Below are 12555 nucleotides of genomic sequence, written 5' to 3'. Positions count from 1 at the left end.
TAGGAAATGCTGCACGATGTTCTGGCAAATTCCATGGTAAATTCTGCAGCATCTCTGTATCCAAAACAGTCCAAATCTGCTACAACATCGCATATCTGCTGCTGATTTCCAAGGATCTGGCGCTGCCATCACCTCTGCGGATTTCAATTCTCCAGATCAAACTTCTGTTCCGGAGAGGAGAAGGATTATATCACCAACACTTACTGGGACTTGAACATGTGATCTCTTGTACAATACACTGCAATACCAAGGTTTTCTGCTTTGTCTATATCACATTCCTATACAGGTCTAGCATTCATGCTCACTAACGTAAGGCAAATACACATTTTACTATAGCTCCGAGGACTAATTCTTTAGTAGGTAAGGTGAAGTCTGCTGGCGCATGACCAAGTCCTGATTGACTCCTACGGTGACGTCACATTGTGACATTTTCTTGGCAGACTGTTTTCACGAGGTAGTTGGCCATTGCCTTCCCCTGTCATCCCTTTACACCCCACCGGACTGGGTGCTCATTTTACCGACCTGAGAAGGCAGGAAGTCTGAGTCAACCTTGAACCTGCAACCTTCAGGTTGTGAGTGAGAGCTTAGGACTGCATTTGTGCTGCCTCAACACTCTGCGTCACAGGAGACTCTTAAGAACACAGTGATAAATTGACCCTCCTCTCGTGTTGGGGAAAGCCCCTCGTGTGGCAGGAGGGCTGCCCAGGAAACTATCAGATTTCAGGAAGCTTCTCGCAGGGCATGCAACACTTAATACCTCCTTACAACTTTTCACTAAGGAGCTGGCAGTAGAGGAGGTTGGTTGTATCACCGGAGAGATGCTTAGGCTACTACTGATCAGTACATGGATAGGTGAGTGCACCCCCTGCTTCATCACCCTCTTCTCTACCCCCATTTATACTCTTCTCTCTCATGTATATAATGTTCTATGATGCAAGAAAATGTTCTTTAGGGGTCACTCTGCTTAATCAGGTGACATCTATGTAGCAGATGTAGCAGAGCTGATTGTATCTTTGATGATGATCCCGGTGGTGGCAGCGCATTGTTTCTTTAGTCTCTTTTACACAGGACTGGTGTGCATCACTCATTATGTAAAAGGGGCAGCTAAATTACAAACTCAGCACTGCTACATACTGTGGCTGATGAGAGGATACTGACTCATGGCCAGACCTGTCTGCAGGTCAAGTGTTTCCCTCTTCTATAGAAGTTTGTCTTTTATGCCCATTTCGTGAAAGTAGTCACATGATTGTTCTTTATACTGCCCCTTAAGGAGCTTTCACAGGGGACGTAGTTGTCCGCAGGCCGCAACACATGGATTTTATCAATTAGTGCAGATTGTCACATTTTAATTGCGGTATGCGTTCTGCAGAACATCTTGCAGAATTTCTTGCCTTTTTTATGTAGACTTTAATTGCAATATTAGGTTTGTTAGAAAAATCCCCTTTTCAGCTGTGGAAATTAATCTAGTAAAGATCTACGGATTTTACCAGGTGCGGAATTACAGCCCCATGAGGGGCACATTGGGATGCAGAAATGTTAGTGCAGACTCATTTTGTCCAGTGCACAGTAGGTTAATTAGGCGCATCCACCTGACTACTTTCACCAAATGCATAGCAATGTCGCCTTCTGGTGGCGCTCACACAGACTGATGCAATCAGGAAATGCGAATTGTAAACATATAACAGAGACTAAGATTTCTGAGTGTACAGCTAATGATTAGAGATGAGCAAGCATACTCGGTAAGGCGATATACTCGAGAGAGCATTGCCTTTTTTGAGTACCTGCTGCCTCATCCCTGAAGATTCGGGGGTGCCGCGGGCGGTGCGGGACAGCGGGGAGAAGAGTGAGAGAGATCCCTCTCTTTCCCTCCCGATCCCCTCTGCAACCACCCGCTCACCCCCGCGGCCCTCCCGAATCTTCAGGGACGAGCCAGCAGGTACTCAAAAAAGGCAATGCTCTCTCGAGTATATCACCTTACCGAGTATGCACGATCATCTCTACTACTGATGAGAAGCTGCAATGTCCTCGACACAAAGTATCTGCACCCTCGGAAACCCAACAAACCAACACAACTTACAGGAGACACTTGGGGAAAACAGGAAAGAGTAAAGTCTCCGAAGCGGGATCGCTCTTCTGCAAGTAAGATGAGCGGTGAATCCGGAGATCAGTCCCATCCATCAGTAAATATCCAGGCACAGTATACATATATCCAGGAACGGCATATATCCAAGTATGGTATGCATATATCCAGGCACAATATACATATATCCAGGCACGGCATATATCCAAGTATGGTATGCATATATCCAGGCACAATATACATATATCCAGGCACGGCATATATCCAGACACAGTGTATATCCAGGCAGGCTCTTTTCTGACACTTCCACTTCTAGAATTTTGCACACGGACTAAAAACTATAAGGAAACTGGAATAAAATGTCTGCAGCGCCACCTATTGGAAGGCTGCATTCTTGTAAATCAATGTCTGACTGTTTATGATAGTCTTTATAACACTGACTGGGAATTGAAAACCAAGCCAGAATCCACCCACAGACAGCTGTCTCGGGGTGTTTGCCCCTCATCAGGGTCAATAGGATCCTGGCTTGGCCAGTGAGAGGCCTGTGATATGGATTGGAAGGGGTATTGTCTCTCCCTAAGGAGAGCACCTAGAAAGTGAGTGAGGGCATGCATGCTCCTCTGGGAAATATATGCAAATAAGGAAGATGGAACAATACCTCAGCAGCGCCACCTATTGGATGACAGCATTCCTTCAAATCAATGTCCGACCCTTTATGCAGGTCTTTGTAACAATGATTGGAAATTCCGCACTTCGAATCTGTTCCTGTGCAGGCGGCCTTAGGCAGGGCTCACACGAGCGGGTCTGATTCTGCATACAGGAGGCCTGCAGCAGATTCTGGCTATGAGTCGGGCCGGTGACCCTGCGTACATCACGTATTCCATATGACCGCAGAGGCACGTAGGAGGTCATGCACAGTACAGGTTTTTGTTTTTTGTTTGCATTTCCCTCCCCGTTGCTTAGTGGGTACCCATAGCCAATACCCAATTTTAGTTCTGTATGGTCGGCAGGTCACACGCATCCATTCACATCAATGAAGGCCGTCCACACGGAATCCGCAGTGAAATAGAGCATACTGCAATTTTTCTTCCGCTTGTGGACTGCACAATTCGTACCCGCCGTCGTGAAGGAAAATTCAAAACTACATGCCTTTCCATACCCGCGTTTCACCACTGATCGTCCGTGTGGATGGCGATTGGGGAATTTGCAATTCAAATTCAGTCATGTGAGACCGGCCCAAATTCCAATTTTTATATATCATAATTTTGGGGGTCAATCATGTGTTCTGGATACAACGCCATATGTCATGGAGCTGAGGATCTCTCATGGATTACTTTGAACACAGTTATTAGTACAACAGTGCCCAGCATGCCAATCACACCTCACTGAGCATGTGCTGGACCTTAAAGGGGTTTTACAGTTGTGATCATTTACAGGTCATCAATAGTAGATCGATAGGGGTCTGTTGCCCAAGACCACTGCTGATCAGTCGTTCACTGAGCTAGTGTACTTGTGCAGTGAGCTGATATCTGCAGGAAGCAGACAGCGCTGTCCCTACTGTAGTGGTCAGGCTTGGTATTGCAGGACAATTTCACATTGAAATTCTTTTGCTACATCATCATCCTGTATGTTGTTTCTCTTCCCTCTCCAGGTCTTATCACCGCTGCGTCTCCCATGCCTGTATCTGGGGAGCTGCACTCTGACCTTCACCTTCCTTTGGGAGACAAATGTCAAATCGGCAAGCAAGTTCGCTTTGATATTTTTAAAGGCTCAGATCAGATCGGCTCACATGATCGTCAATTACAGGGACGAAAAGGTTACGAGAATCGTCTGAAGTACTCTAACTGCACAATCACTCTGACGAGTCTGACGGAGCAGGACGGGACGGAGTTCAGAGTGACCTTATACAAAGACATAAACGGCAAATCGGAACAAAGGGATCTAAATTATGAAGTCATCATCCGCAGTGAGTCCATCATTTATTGCAGATAACAGCATAATAAGCTGATACACTCCATATCAGATAATCAGCAACTCAGATGATCCCTGTAGAAGATGCATCTCTATTGTTTGGTCATGACTAGAGATGAGCGAGCGTACTCGGATAAGCACTACTCGCTCGAGTAATTGGCTTTATCCGAGTATCGCTGTGCTCGGGGCTAAAGATTCGGGTGCCGGCACGGAGCGGGGAGCTGCAGGGGAGAGCGGGGAGGAACGGAGGGGAGATCTTTCTCTCCCTCTCTCCCGCCCGCTCTCCCCTGCTCCCCGCTGCGACTCACCTGTCAGCCGCAGCGGCACCCGAATCTTTAGCCCCGAGCACAGCGATACTCGGATAAAGCCAATTACTCGAGCGAGTAGTGCTTATCCGAGTATGCTCGCTCATCTCTAGTCATGACACCTCATTGAAATGGGATACAGAGGATCACTCTTAAAGGGCCAGTGCAGCAAAAACACATTTCTCCGTCCCTGCCCCCCTCACCTGTTTGCTTGTCTCACTCTGGAGGTCTCCTCTGTGTATTGCAGCCTGTTCCCTGCAGTCTAGCCTCCTGATGCTTATCAGCCACCATCTTGAGGGCACTTTTACACGTCTGTAGGCGTTTTTACGCGTGCCCACCGGCGCCATAGATACGCGTGAACGGGTGCACAAATCTAACATTTTTGCGCCCATTCAGACAGCACGCCCGGCACATATACGCTGAGGCCGCAATGCCATTGGGAGCGGGTAGACAGCTTCTCTCTCCTCCCCTCCGTCTGTTTGCAATGGGAGGGGGTGGGACAGGCTTTGAGCTAAGCTCTAACCCCCTCCCCGCCCCTTGTCTGCAGCTCTCAATTGGATAGGATGGGGCGGAGCTTAGCGCCACCCCCGTCCCACCCCCTCACATTGCAAACAGCCTGAATGGAGGAGAGAAGGGGGAGGGAGTTTAGGAGTCACGCTGCTAAACTCCCTCCCACCACTCTTCCCGGCTGCTGTCATGCAGCGGCCGATGTATTCCAGCTGGAAAGATAGTTCCAGGATTATCTTTGCTGCCCGGCGCTATATTGGCCCCGCTCTGGCGCTGTTACGCCGCGGGAATATGGCCATGTGTCCTGATGCATTGGAATGCATGAGATCGTAGCGTATCGTCCGGACGTGAAAACGGCGGCCAATATATGCTTAAGTGAAAGAGCTCTGAGGCTGAGATTTATTTTACTTCAATCAATACCATGATGCATCAGCACAGCATTAGCTGAGGCTATACCGTTTCTGACTGCTGGGGGGACAGTTTAATTATCATTATCTTCTATTTTCACCTAAATAAGGTACAAACCAAAAGTATACAGTCAAGAGGGAGAGATGTAATCTCCTCTATTATAACTGTGTGAGCATCATCATTAACTGTGATAGGGGTGTCTGTTTCCCCCCTCTGGGCAGTTTCTGTGATAGATCCATGTAACAGTATAACTCTATGAGGAATAGAGGCCAGGGGTTTCAGACAGAAAGGAATAACTAACCAAGGTAACACAAGCTCCCTTACAGTGGATATACAAAGTCTACACACCCTTGTTAACATATAACCTTATGATGACTTGTAGTCAGCACTCCGCTGCCATTATTTACAGAGATTCTTGGTTCCCCCATATAAAGTTCAGCTCTTCTATGAGGATTTTCCTGCCATTTTCTTCGTTGGTCGGCAAAGATCTTACAGCTCATTAAAGGGGTCCAATCATTCAGGTGAAGCGGGCAAAACATCTCCAAGGAATCACATGTACCATGGGGCACAGTGGGGACCGTTAGCAAGAAAGGGATTAAATCTGGCACAACACTGACATTACTGAGAACAGGACTTCCCTCAAAAAAAGATGAAAAGACGAGAATATTAGTCCAGGAGGCCAAGAAGCCGTTAGCAACATTAAAGGAGCTGCAGGAGTTTGTGCTAATTTCTGGTTGTGTAGTCCTGTGACAACCATCGCCTGTATTCTTCATATGTTTAGGCTTCAGTGGGGGAGGGGGTCAAGACAGAAGCCTTTTCTAAAAAAGAACATCCAATCCCAGACATGTTTTGCCAAAACCTACATAAAGTCCGCCAGAAGTCTATGGAAGAATGTGTTATGTCTGATGCGACCGAGGGGGGAACTTGTTGGCCATAATTCCAAAAGGTATCTTTGGCACAAAGCCAACACTGCGCATAACCAGAAGACCATCATACCCGCACAGTGGAGATGGTGCGAGAAGCATTATGCTTTGGGGCAGCTTTTCGCTCCCAGAACTGGGGCTTCAGTCAAGGTGGAAGTAATTATGAACATTCCCAAATATTAGTCCATTTTGGCATAAAACATTTAAATCTGTGCTAAAAAGCTGAAGATGAAGAGGAATTCCACCTTTCAGTACGGCAACAACTCAAAGCAGACCTCCAAATCAGCAAGAGAATGGCTTCACCAGAAGATCAAAGTTTTGGAATGGCCCAGCCAGAGCCCAGACCTGAATCCCATTGAAGGTCTGTGGGTGACCTGAAGAGGGCGCTACACATGAGATGTCTTCACAGATTTGGAGCGCTTTTGCATGGAGTAATGGGCAAAGATTGCTGAGTGAGGATGTGCCATGACACCGACCCAAAAAGACTGAAAGCTGTCATAAAGTCAAAGGGTGCATCAACAAAGTATTAGTTTTAGGGTGTGCAGATTTTTTCAACCACAATATTATTTTTTTCCCGCCCTAAAAGATTTCAGTTTGCTTTTCATTGAAATTGTACAGATAACGGGTCACATTGAAATACATCCGAAATGATTCATCTTTGTTAGATTTGTTAATATGTCAAAAATATGGCATTGTAATGGGGGGGGGGGGGGGGTAGAGTTTATATATCCACTTATATATAAAGAGGGGGAATAGCTACAGAATCAATAAAAAATGACCAGAGTGGCCCTTTAATAAGAAAGTTTAGGGTTAGTTATTATGGCCCCAGTGAGCCCTCTGACTTCCTGGGAACTACATTGATCTGCAGCCACATGGAGCACATGCTGTGTAATTAGAGATGAGCGAACGTACTCGTCAAGGGCGATTTTGCAATCGAGCATCGCTATTTTCGAGTACCTGGCTACTCGGGTGAAAAGATTCGGGGGGCGCCGGGGGGCGGGTGGTAGTGTGGTGGAGCGGGGGGTAGCATTGGGAAACGGGGGAGCTCTTCCCCCCCCCCCCCCCTCTCCCCACTCCCCTCTGCAACTCCCCGCTCACCCCCGGCGCCCCCCCGAATCTTTTCACCCGAGTAGCCAGGTACTCGAAAATAGCGATGCTCGATTGCGAAATCGCCCTTGAGTACGTTCGCTCATCTCTATGTGTAATCCGTTCATTCATGTTGACACATTCTTTAATCTGAGATAAATGTGCTTTATCCTTGTTTTTTTTCCAATTTTTTTCAGCTCCTTCGCCATCTCCACATACAGAAGACACAACCCGAACACCAGCAGGTCAGTGTGTGGAGTCCTTACAGATGTAGCAAAGTTTAACTTGACTCTTAGGCCTATGTCACACAGGGGGAATTACAATACGCAGAGAATAGAACCCATTGACATCAATGGGTTCGATCAAATGAGCGTATTTTACGTTCGTATTTCGGTTGTGCAAAACAATATGCAGCATGCTCTATTTTCCTGCTCATTTGCGCAGGGAAAGAACATGCATTGAATTCATTACACTAATTGGCTTTTTTAATAGCAGAGCAAAGTTGCATTTTTTTTTTTTTTTTTGTGTATGCAAATGATTTGCAGAAAGTGCAGTAAAAACCGCAGTTGCGAGGATAAATACACAGAATCAATTCAGCAAAAATGCAGGACAAATTAACAGGTAAATACTAGAGATGATCGAGCACCAAAATGCTCGGGTGCTCGTTACTCGAGACGAAATTATCGCGATGCTCGAGGGTTCGTTTCGAGTAACGAACCCCATTGAAGTCAATGGGCGACCCGAGCATTTTTGTATTTCGCCGATGCTCGCTAAGGTTTTCATTTGTGAAAATCTGGGCAATTCAAGAAAGTGATGGGAACGACACAGCAACGGATAGGGCAGGCGAGGGGCCACATGTTGGGCTGCATCTCAAGTTCCCAGGTCCCACTATTAAGCCACAATAGCGGCAAGAGTGCCCCCCCCCCAACAACTTTTACTTCTGAAAAGCCCTCATTAGCATGGCATACCTTTGCTAAGCACCACACTACCTCCAACAAAGCACAATCACTGCCTGGATTACACTCCACTGCCACTTCTCCTGGGTTACATGCTGCCCAACCGCCCCCCCTCCCCCCCACAGCGCACACCAAAGTGTCCCTGCGCAGCCTTCAGCTGCCCTCATAGCCACACCACCCTCATATCTATTTAGAAGTGCGTCTGCCATGACGAGGGACCGCAGGCACACACTGCAGAGGGTTGGCACGGCTAGGCAGCGACCCTCTTTAAAAGGGGCGGGGCGATAGCCCACAATGCTGTACAGAAGCAATGAGAAATAGAATCCTGTGCCACCGCCATCAGGAGCTGCACACGTGGGCATAGCAATGGGGAACCTATGTGCCACACACTATTCATTCTGTCAAGGTGTCTGCATGCCCCAGTCAGACCGCGGTTTTTAATTCATAGACACAGGCAGGTACAACTCCCTATTGTGAAGTCCCTGTGGACCCACAGCATGGGTGGCTCCCTGGAACCCACCGGCGATACATAAAAATATCCCATTGCATTGCCCAACACAGCTGAGGTAGTAATGTCGTGCTTAATGCAGGTGGGCTTCGGCCCACACTGCATGCCCCAGTCAGACTGGGGTTCTTTACAAGTGGACAGATGTAGGTTAAACTCCGTGTGCACCGACAGCATGGGTGGCTCCCTGGAAGCCACCGGCGGTACACAAAAATATCCCATTGCATTGCCCAACACAGCTGAGGTAACGTCAGCTGTAATGCAGGTGGGCTAAAAATTCATTTGATTACACTGTAGGCGAGGGCCCACAAAAATTGCTGTATCAACAGTACTAATGTACATCCCAAAAATTGGCCATGGCCAGCCAAGAGGGCAGGTGAAACCCATTAAATCGCTTTGGTTAATGTGGCTTAAGTGGTAACTAGGCCTGGAGGCAGCCCAGTTTAACGAAAAATTGGTTCAAGTTAAAGTTTCAACGCTTTTAAGAGCATTGAAACATATAAAAATTTTTTAGAAAAATTATGAGTGAGCCTTGTGGCCTTAAGAAAAATTGCCCGTTCAGCGTGATTACGTGAGGTTTCAGGAGGAGGAGCAGGAGGAGGAGGAGGAATATTAGACACAGATTGATGAAGCAGAAATGTCCCCGTTTTGGATGGTGAGAGAGAACGATGCTTCCATCCGCGGGTGCAGCCTACGTATTGCTTAGGTATCGCTGCTGTCCGCTGGTGGAGAACAGAAGTCTGGGGAAATCCAGCCTTTGTTCATCTTGATGAGTGTTAGCCTGTCGGCACTGTCGGTTGACAGGCGGGTACGCTTATCTGTGATGATTCCCCCAGCCAGACTAAACACCCTCTCTGACAAGACGCTAGCCGCAGGACAAGCAAGCACCTCCAGGGCATACAGCGCGAGTTCAGGCCACATGTCCAGCTTCGACACCCAGTAGTTGTAGGGGGCAGAGGAGTCACCAAGGATGGTCGTACTCCCTCACCATCCTTTTACAGTGCTCCCGCCGACTCAGCCTTGACTGGGGAGCGGTGACACAGTCTTGCTGGGGAGCCATAAAGCCGGCAAAGGCCTTGGAGAATGTTCCCCTGCCTGCGCTGTACATGCTGCCTCATCTCTGCGCCTCCCCTGCTACCTGGCCCTCGGAACTGCGCCTTCTGCCACTAGCGCTGTCGGATGGGAAGTTTACCATCAGTTTGTCCACCAGCGCCCTGTGGTATAGCAACACTCTCGAACCCCTTTCCTCTTCGGGAATGAGAGTGGGAAGATTCTCCTTATAGCGTGGGTCGAGCAGTGTGTACACCCAGTAATCTGTAGTGGCCAGAATGCGTGTAACGCGAGGGTCACGAGAAAGGCATCCTAACAGGAAGTCAGCCATGTGTGCCAGGGTACCTGTACGCAACACATGGCTGTCCTCACTAGGAAGATCACTTTCAGGATCCTCCTCCTCCTCCTCTTCCTCCTCCTCAGGCCATACACGCTGAAAGGATGACAGCCCAGCAGCATGTGTACTCTCACCAGTGGGCCAAGCTGTCTCTTCCCCCTCCTCCTCATCCTCCTCATGCTCCTCCTCCTCCTCCTCCTCAACGCGCTGAGATATAGACAGGCGGGTGCTCTGACTATCCAGCGACATACTGTCTTCCCCCGGCTCTGTTTCCGAGCGCAAAGCGTCTGCCTTTATGCTTTGCAGGGAACTTCTCAAGAGTCATAGCAGAGGAATGGTGACGCTAATGATTGCAGCATCGCCGCTCACCACCTGGGTAGACTCCTCAAATTTTCCAAGGACCTGGCAGATGGCTGCCAACCAGGGCCACTCTTCTGTAAATAATTGAGGAGGCTGACTCCCACTGCGCCGCGCAAGTTGGAGTTGGTATTCCACTATAGCTCTACGCTGCTCATAGAGTCTGGCCAACATGTGGAGCGTAGAGTTCCACTGTGTGGGCACGTCGCACAGCAGTCGGTGCACTGGCAGATTAAACCTATGTTGCAGTGTCCGCAGGGTGGCAGCGTGCGTGTGGGATTTGCGGAAATGTGCGCAGAGCTGGCGCACCTTTCCGAGCAGGTATGACAAGTGTGGGTAGCTTTTCAGAAAGCGCTGAACCACCAAATTAAAGACATGGGCCAGGCATGGCACGTGCGTGACGCTGCCGAGCTGCAGAGCCGCCACCAGGTTACGGCCGTTGTCACACACGACCATGCCCGGTTGGAGGCTCAGCGGCGCAAGCCAGTGGTCGGTCTGCTCTGTCAGACCCTGCAGCAGTTCATGGGCCGTGTGCCTCTTCTCTCCTAAGCTGAGTAGTTTCAGCACGGCCTGCTGACGCTTGCCCACCGCTGTGCTGCCACGCCGCGCGACACCGACTGCTGGCGACGTGCTGCTGCTGACACATCTTGATTGCGAGACAGAGGTTGCGTTGGAGGAGGAAGGTGCTTTAGTGGAGGAAGCATACACCGCCGCAGATACCACCACCGAGCTGTGGCCCGCAATTCTGGGGGTGGGTAGGACGTGAGCGGTCCCAGGCTCTGACTGTGTCCCAGCCTCCACTAAATTCACCCAATGTGCCGTCAGGGAGATATAGTGGCCCTGCCCGCCTGTGCTTGTCCACGTGTCCGTTGTTAAGTGGACCTTGACAGTAACCGCAGTGGTGAGGGCGCGTACAATGTTGCGGGAGACGTGGTCGTGCAGGGCTGGGACGGCACATCGGGAAAAGTAGTGGCGACTGGGAACCGAGTAGCGCGGGGGAGCCGCCGCCATCATGCTTTTGAAAGCCTCCGTTTCCACAAGCCTATATGGCAGCATCTCTAGGCTGATCAATTTTGCAATGTGCACGTTTAACGCTTGAGCGTGCGGGTGCGTGGCGTCGTAGTTGCGCTTGCGCTCAAACTGTGGCACTAGCGACGTCTGGACACTGCGCTGAGAGACATTGCTGGATGGGGCCGAGGACAGCGGAGGTGAGGGTGTGGGTGCAGGCCAGGAGACGGTAGTGCCTGTGTCCTCAGAGGGGGGGTTGGATCTCAGTGGCAGGTTGGGGCACAGGGGGAGAGGCAGTGGTGCAAACCGGAGGCGGTGAACGGCCTTCGTCCCACCTTGTGGGGTGCTTGGCCATCATATGTCTGCGCATGGTGGTGGTGGTGAGGCTGTTGGTGGTGCCTCCCCAGCTGATCTTGGCGCGACAAAGGTTGCACACCACTGTTCGTCGGTCGTCAGGCGTCTCTGTGAAAAACTGCCACACCGTAGAGCACCTTGACCTCTGCAGGGTGGCATGGCGCGAGGGGGCGCTTTGGGAAACAGTTGGTGGATTATTCGGTCTGGCCCTGCCTCTACCCCTGGCCACCGCACTGGCTCGGCCTGTGCCCACACCCTCACTTGGCCCTCCGCGTCCTCGGCCGCGTCCACATCCTCTAGGCCTACCCCTACCCCTCAGCATGCTGTATTACCAGTGATTTGATTTCCCAGGCAGGAAAGAAATTGGCGCAAGGCTACACTCAACCGTAGCTGGTTGCGTCTGATTTTTGTACGTTGTACACGCAGCACACACGTACACGGAGACCTTAGGACTGACACAGGCAGGCCAAATATAATTTCTTTTCCTTTTTAGCAAAGGGAAGACCCCACTGTGTGTATTCAATGAATAATATATGTCTTCTGGCCCTGCCTACACAATTCTATCCCTGTAGTATTAATGCCGGGTGCAATGCTCTGCACAGCCGGTTTTGAGAAAGAAAAAAAATGCAACACTGCTAACAGCAGCCTGGACAGTACTGCACACGGATAGAAGTGGCCCTAGAAAGGACCGTTGGGGTTCTTGAAGCC

General features: G+C 49.7%; 1 protein-coding gene across 1 annotated transcript in view; it reads left to right on the top strand.

Annotated features, from left to right (window-relative positions):
* The first annotated feature begins 650 nt into the window (after positions 1-650).
* LOC136572354 (uncharacterized) overlaps positions 651-12555 on the top strand; it is a 70876-nt gene continuing 58971 nt past the window's right edge. The window contains exons 1-3 of the mRNA XM_066572864.1: positions 651-852; positions 3732-4046; positions 7478-7525. Of these exons, the coding sequence (XP_066428961.1) occupies positions 819-852; positions 3732-4046; positions 7478-7525 (397 nt within the window). The 5' untranslated portion in view covers positions 651-818. The remainder of the gene's footprint in view (positions 853-3731; positions 4047-7477; positions 7526-12555) is intronic.

The sequence above is a fragment of the Eleutherodactylus coqui genome, chromosome 7 (assembly GCF_035609145.1).
Source record: "Eleutherodactylus coqui strain aEleCoq1 chromosome 7, aEleCoq1.hap1, whole genome shotgun sequence".
NCBI lineage: Eukaryota > Metazoa > Chordata > Amphibia > Anura > Eleutherodactylidae > Eleutherodactylus > Eleutherodactylus coqui.
The sequence above is the reverse complement of the archived record's forward strand: the minus strand, read 5'-3'. Positions and strand labels throughout refer to the sequence as shown.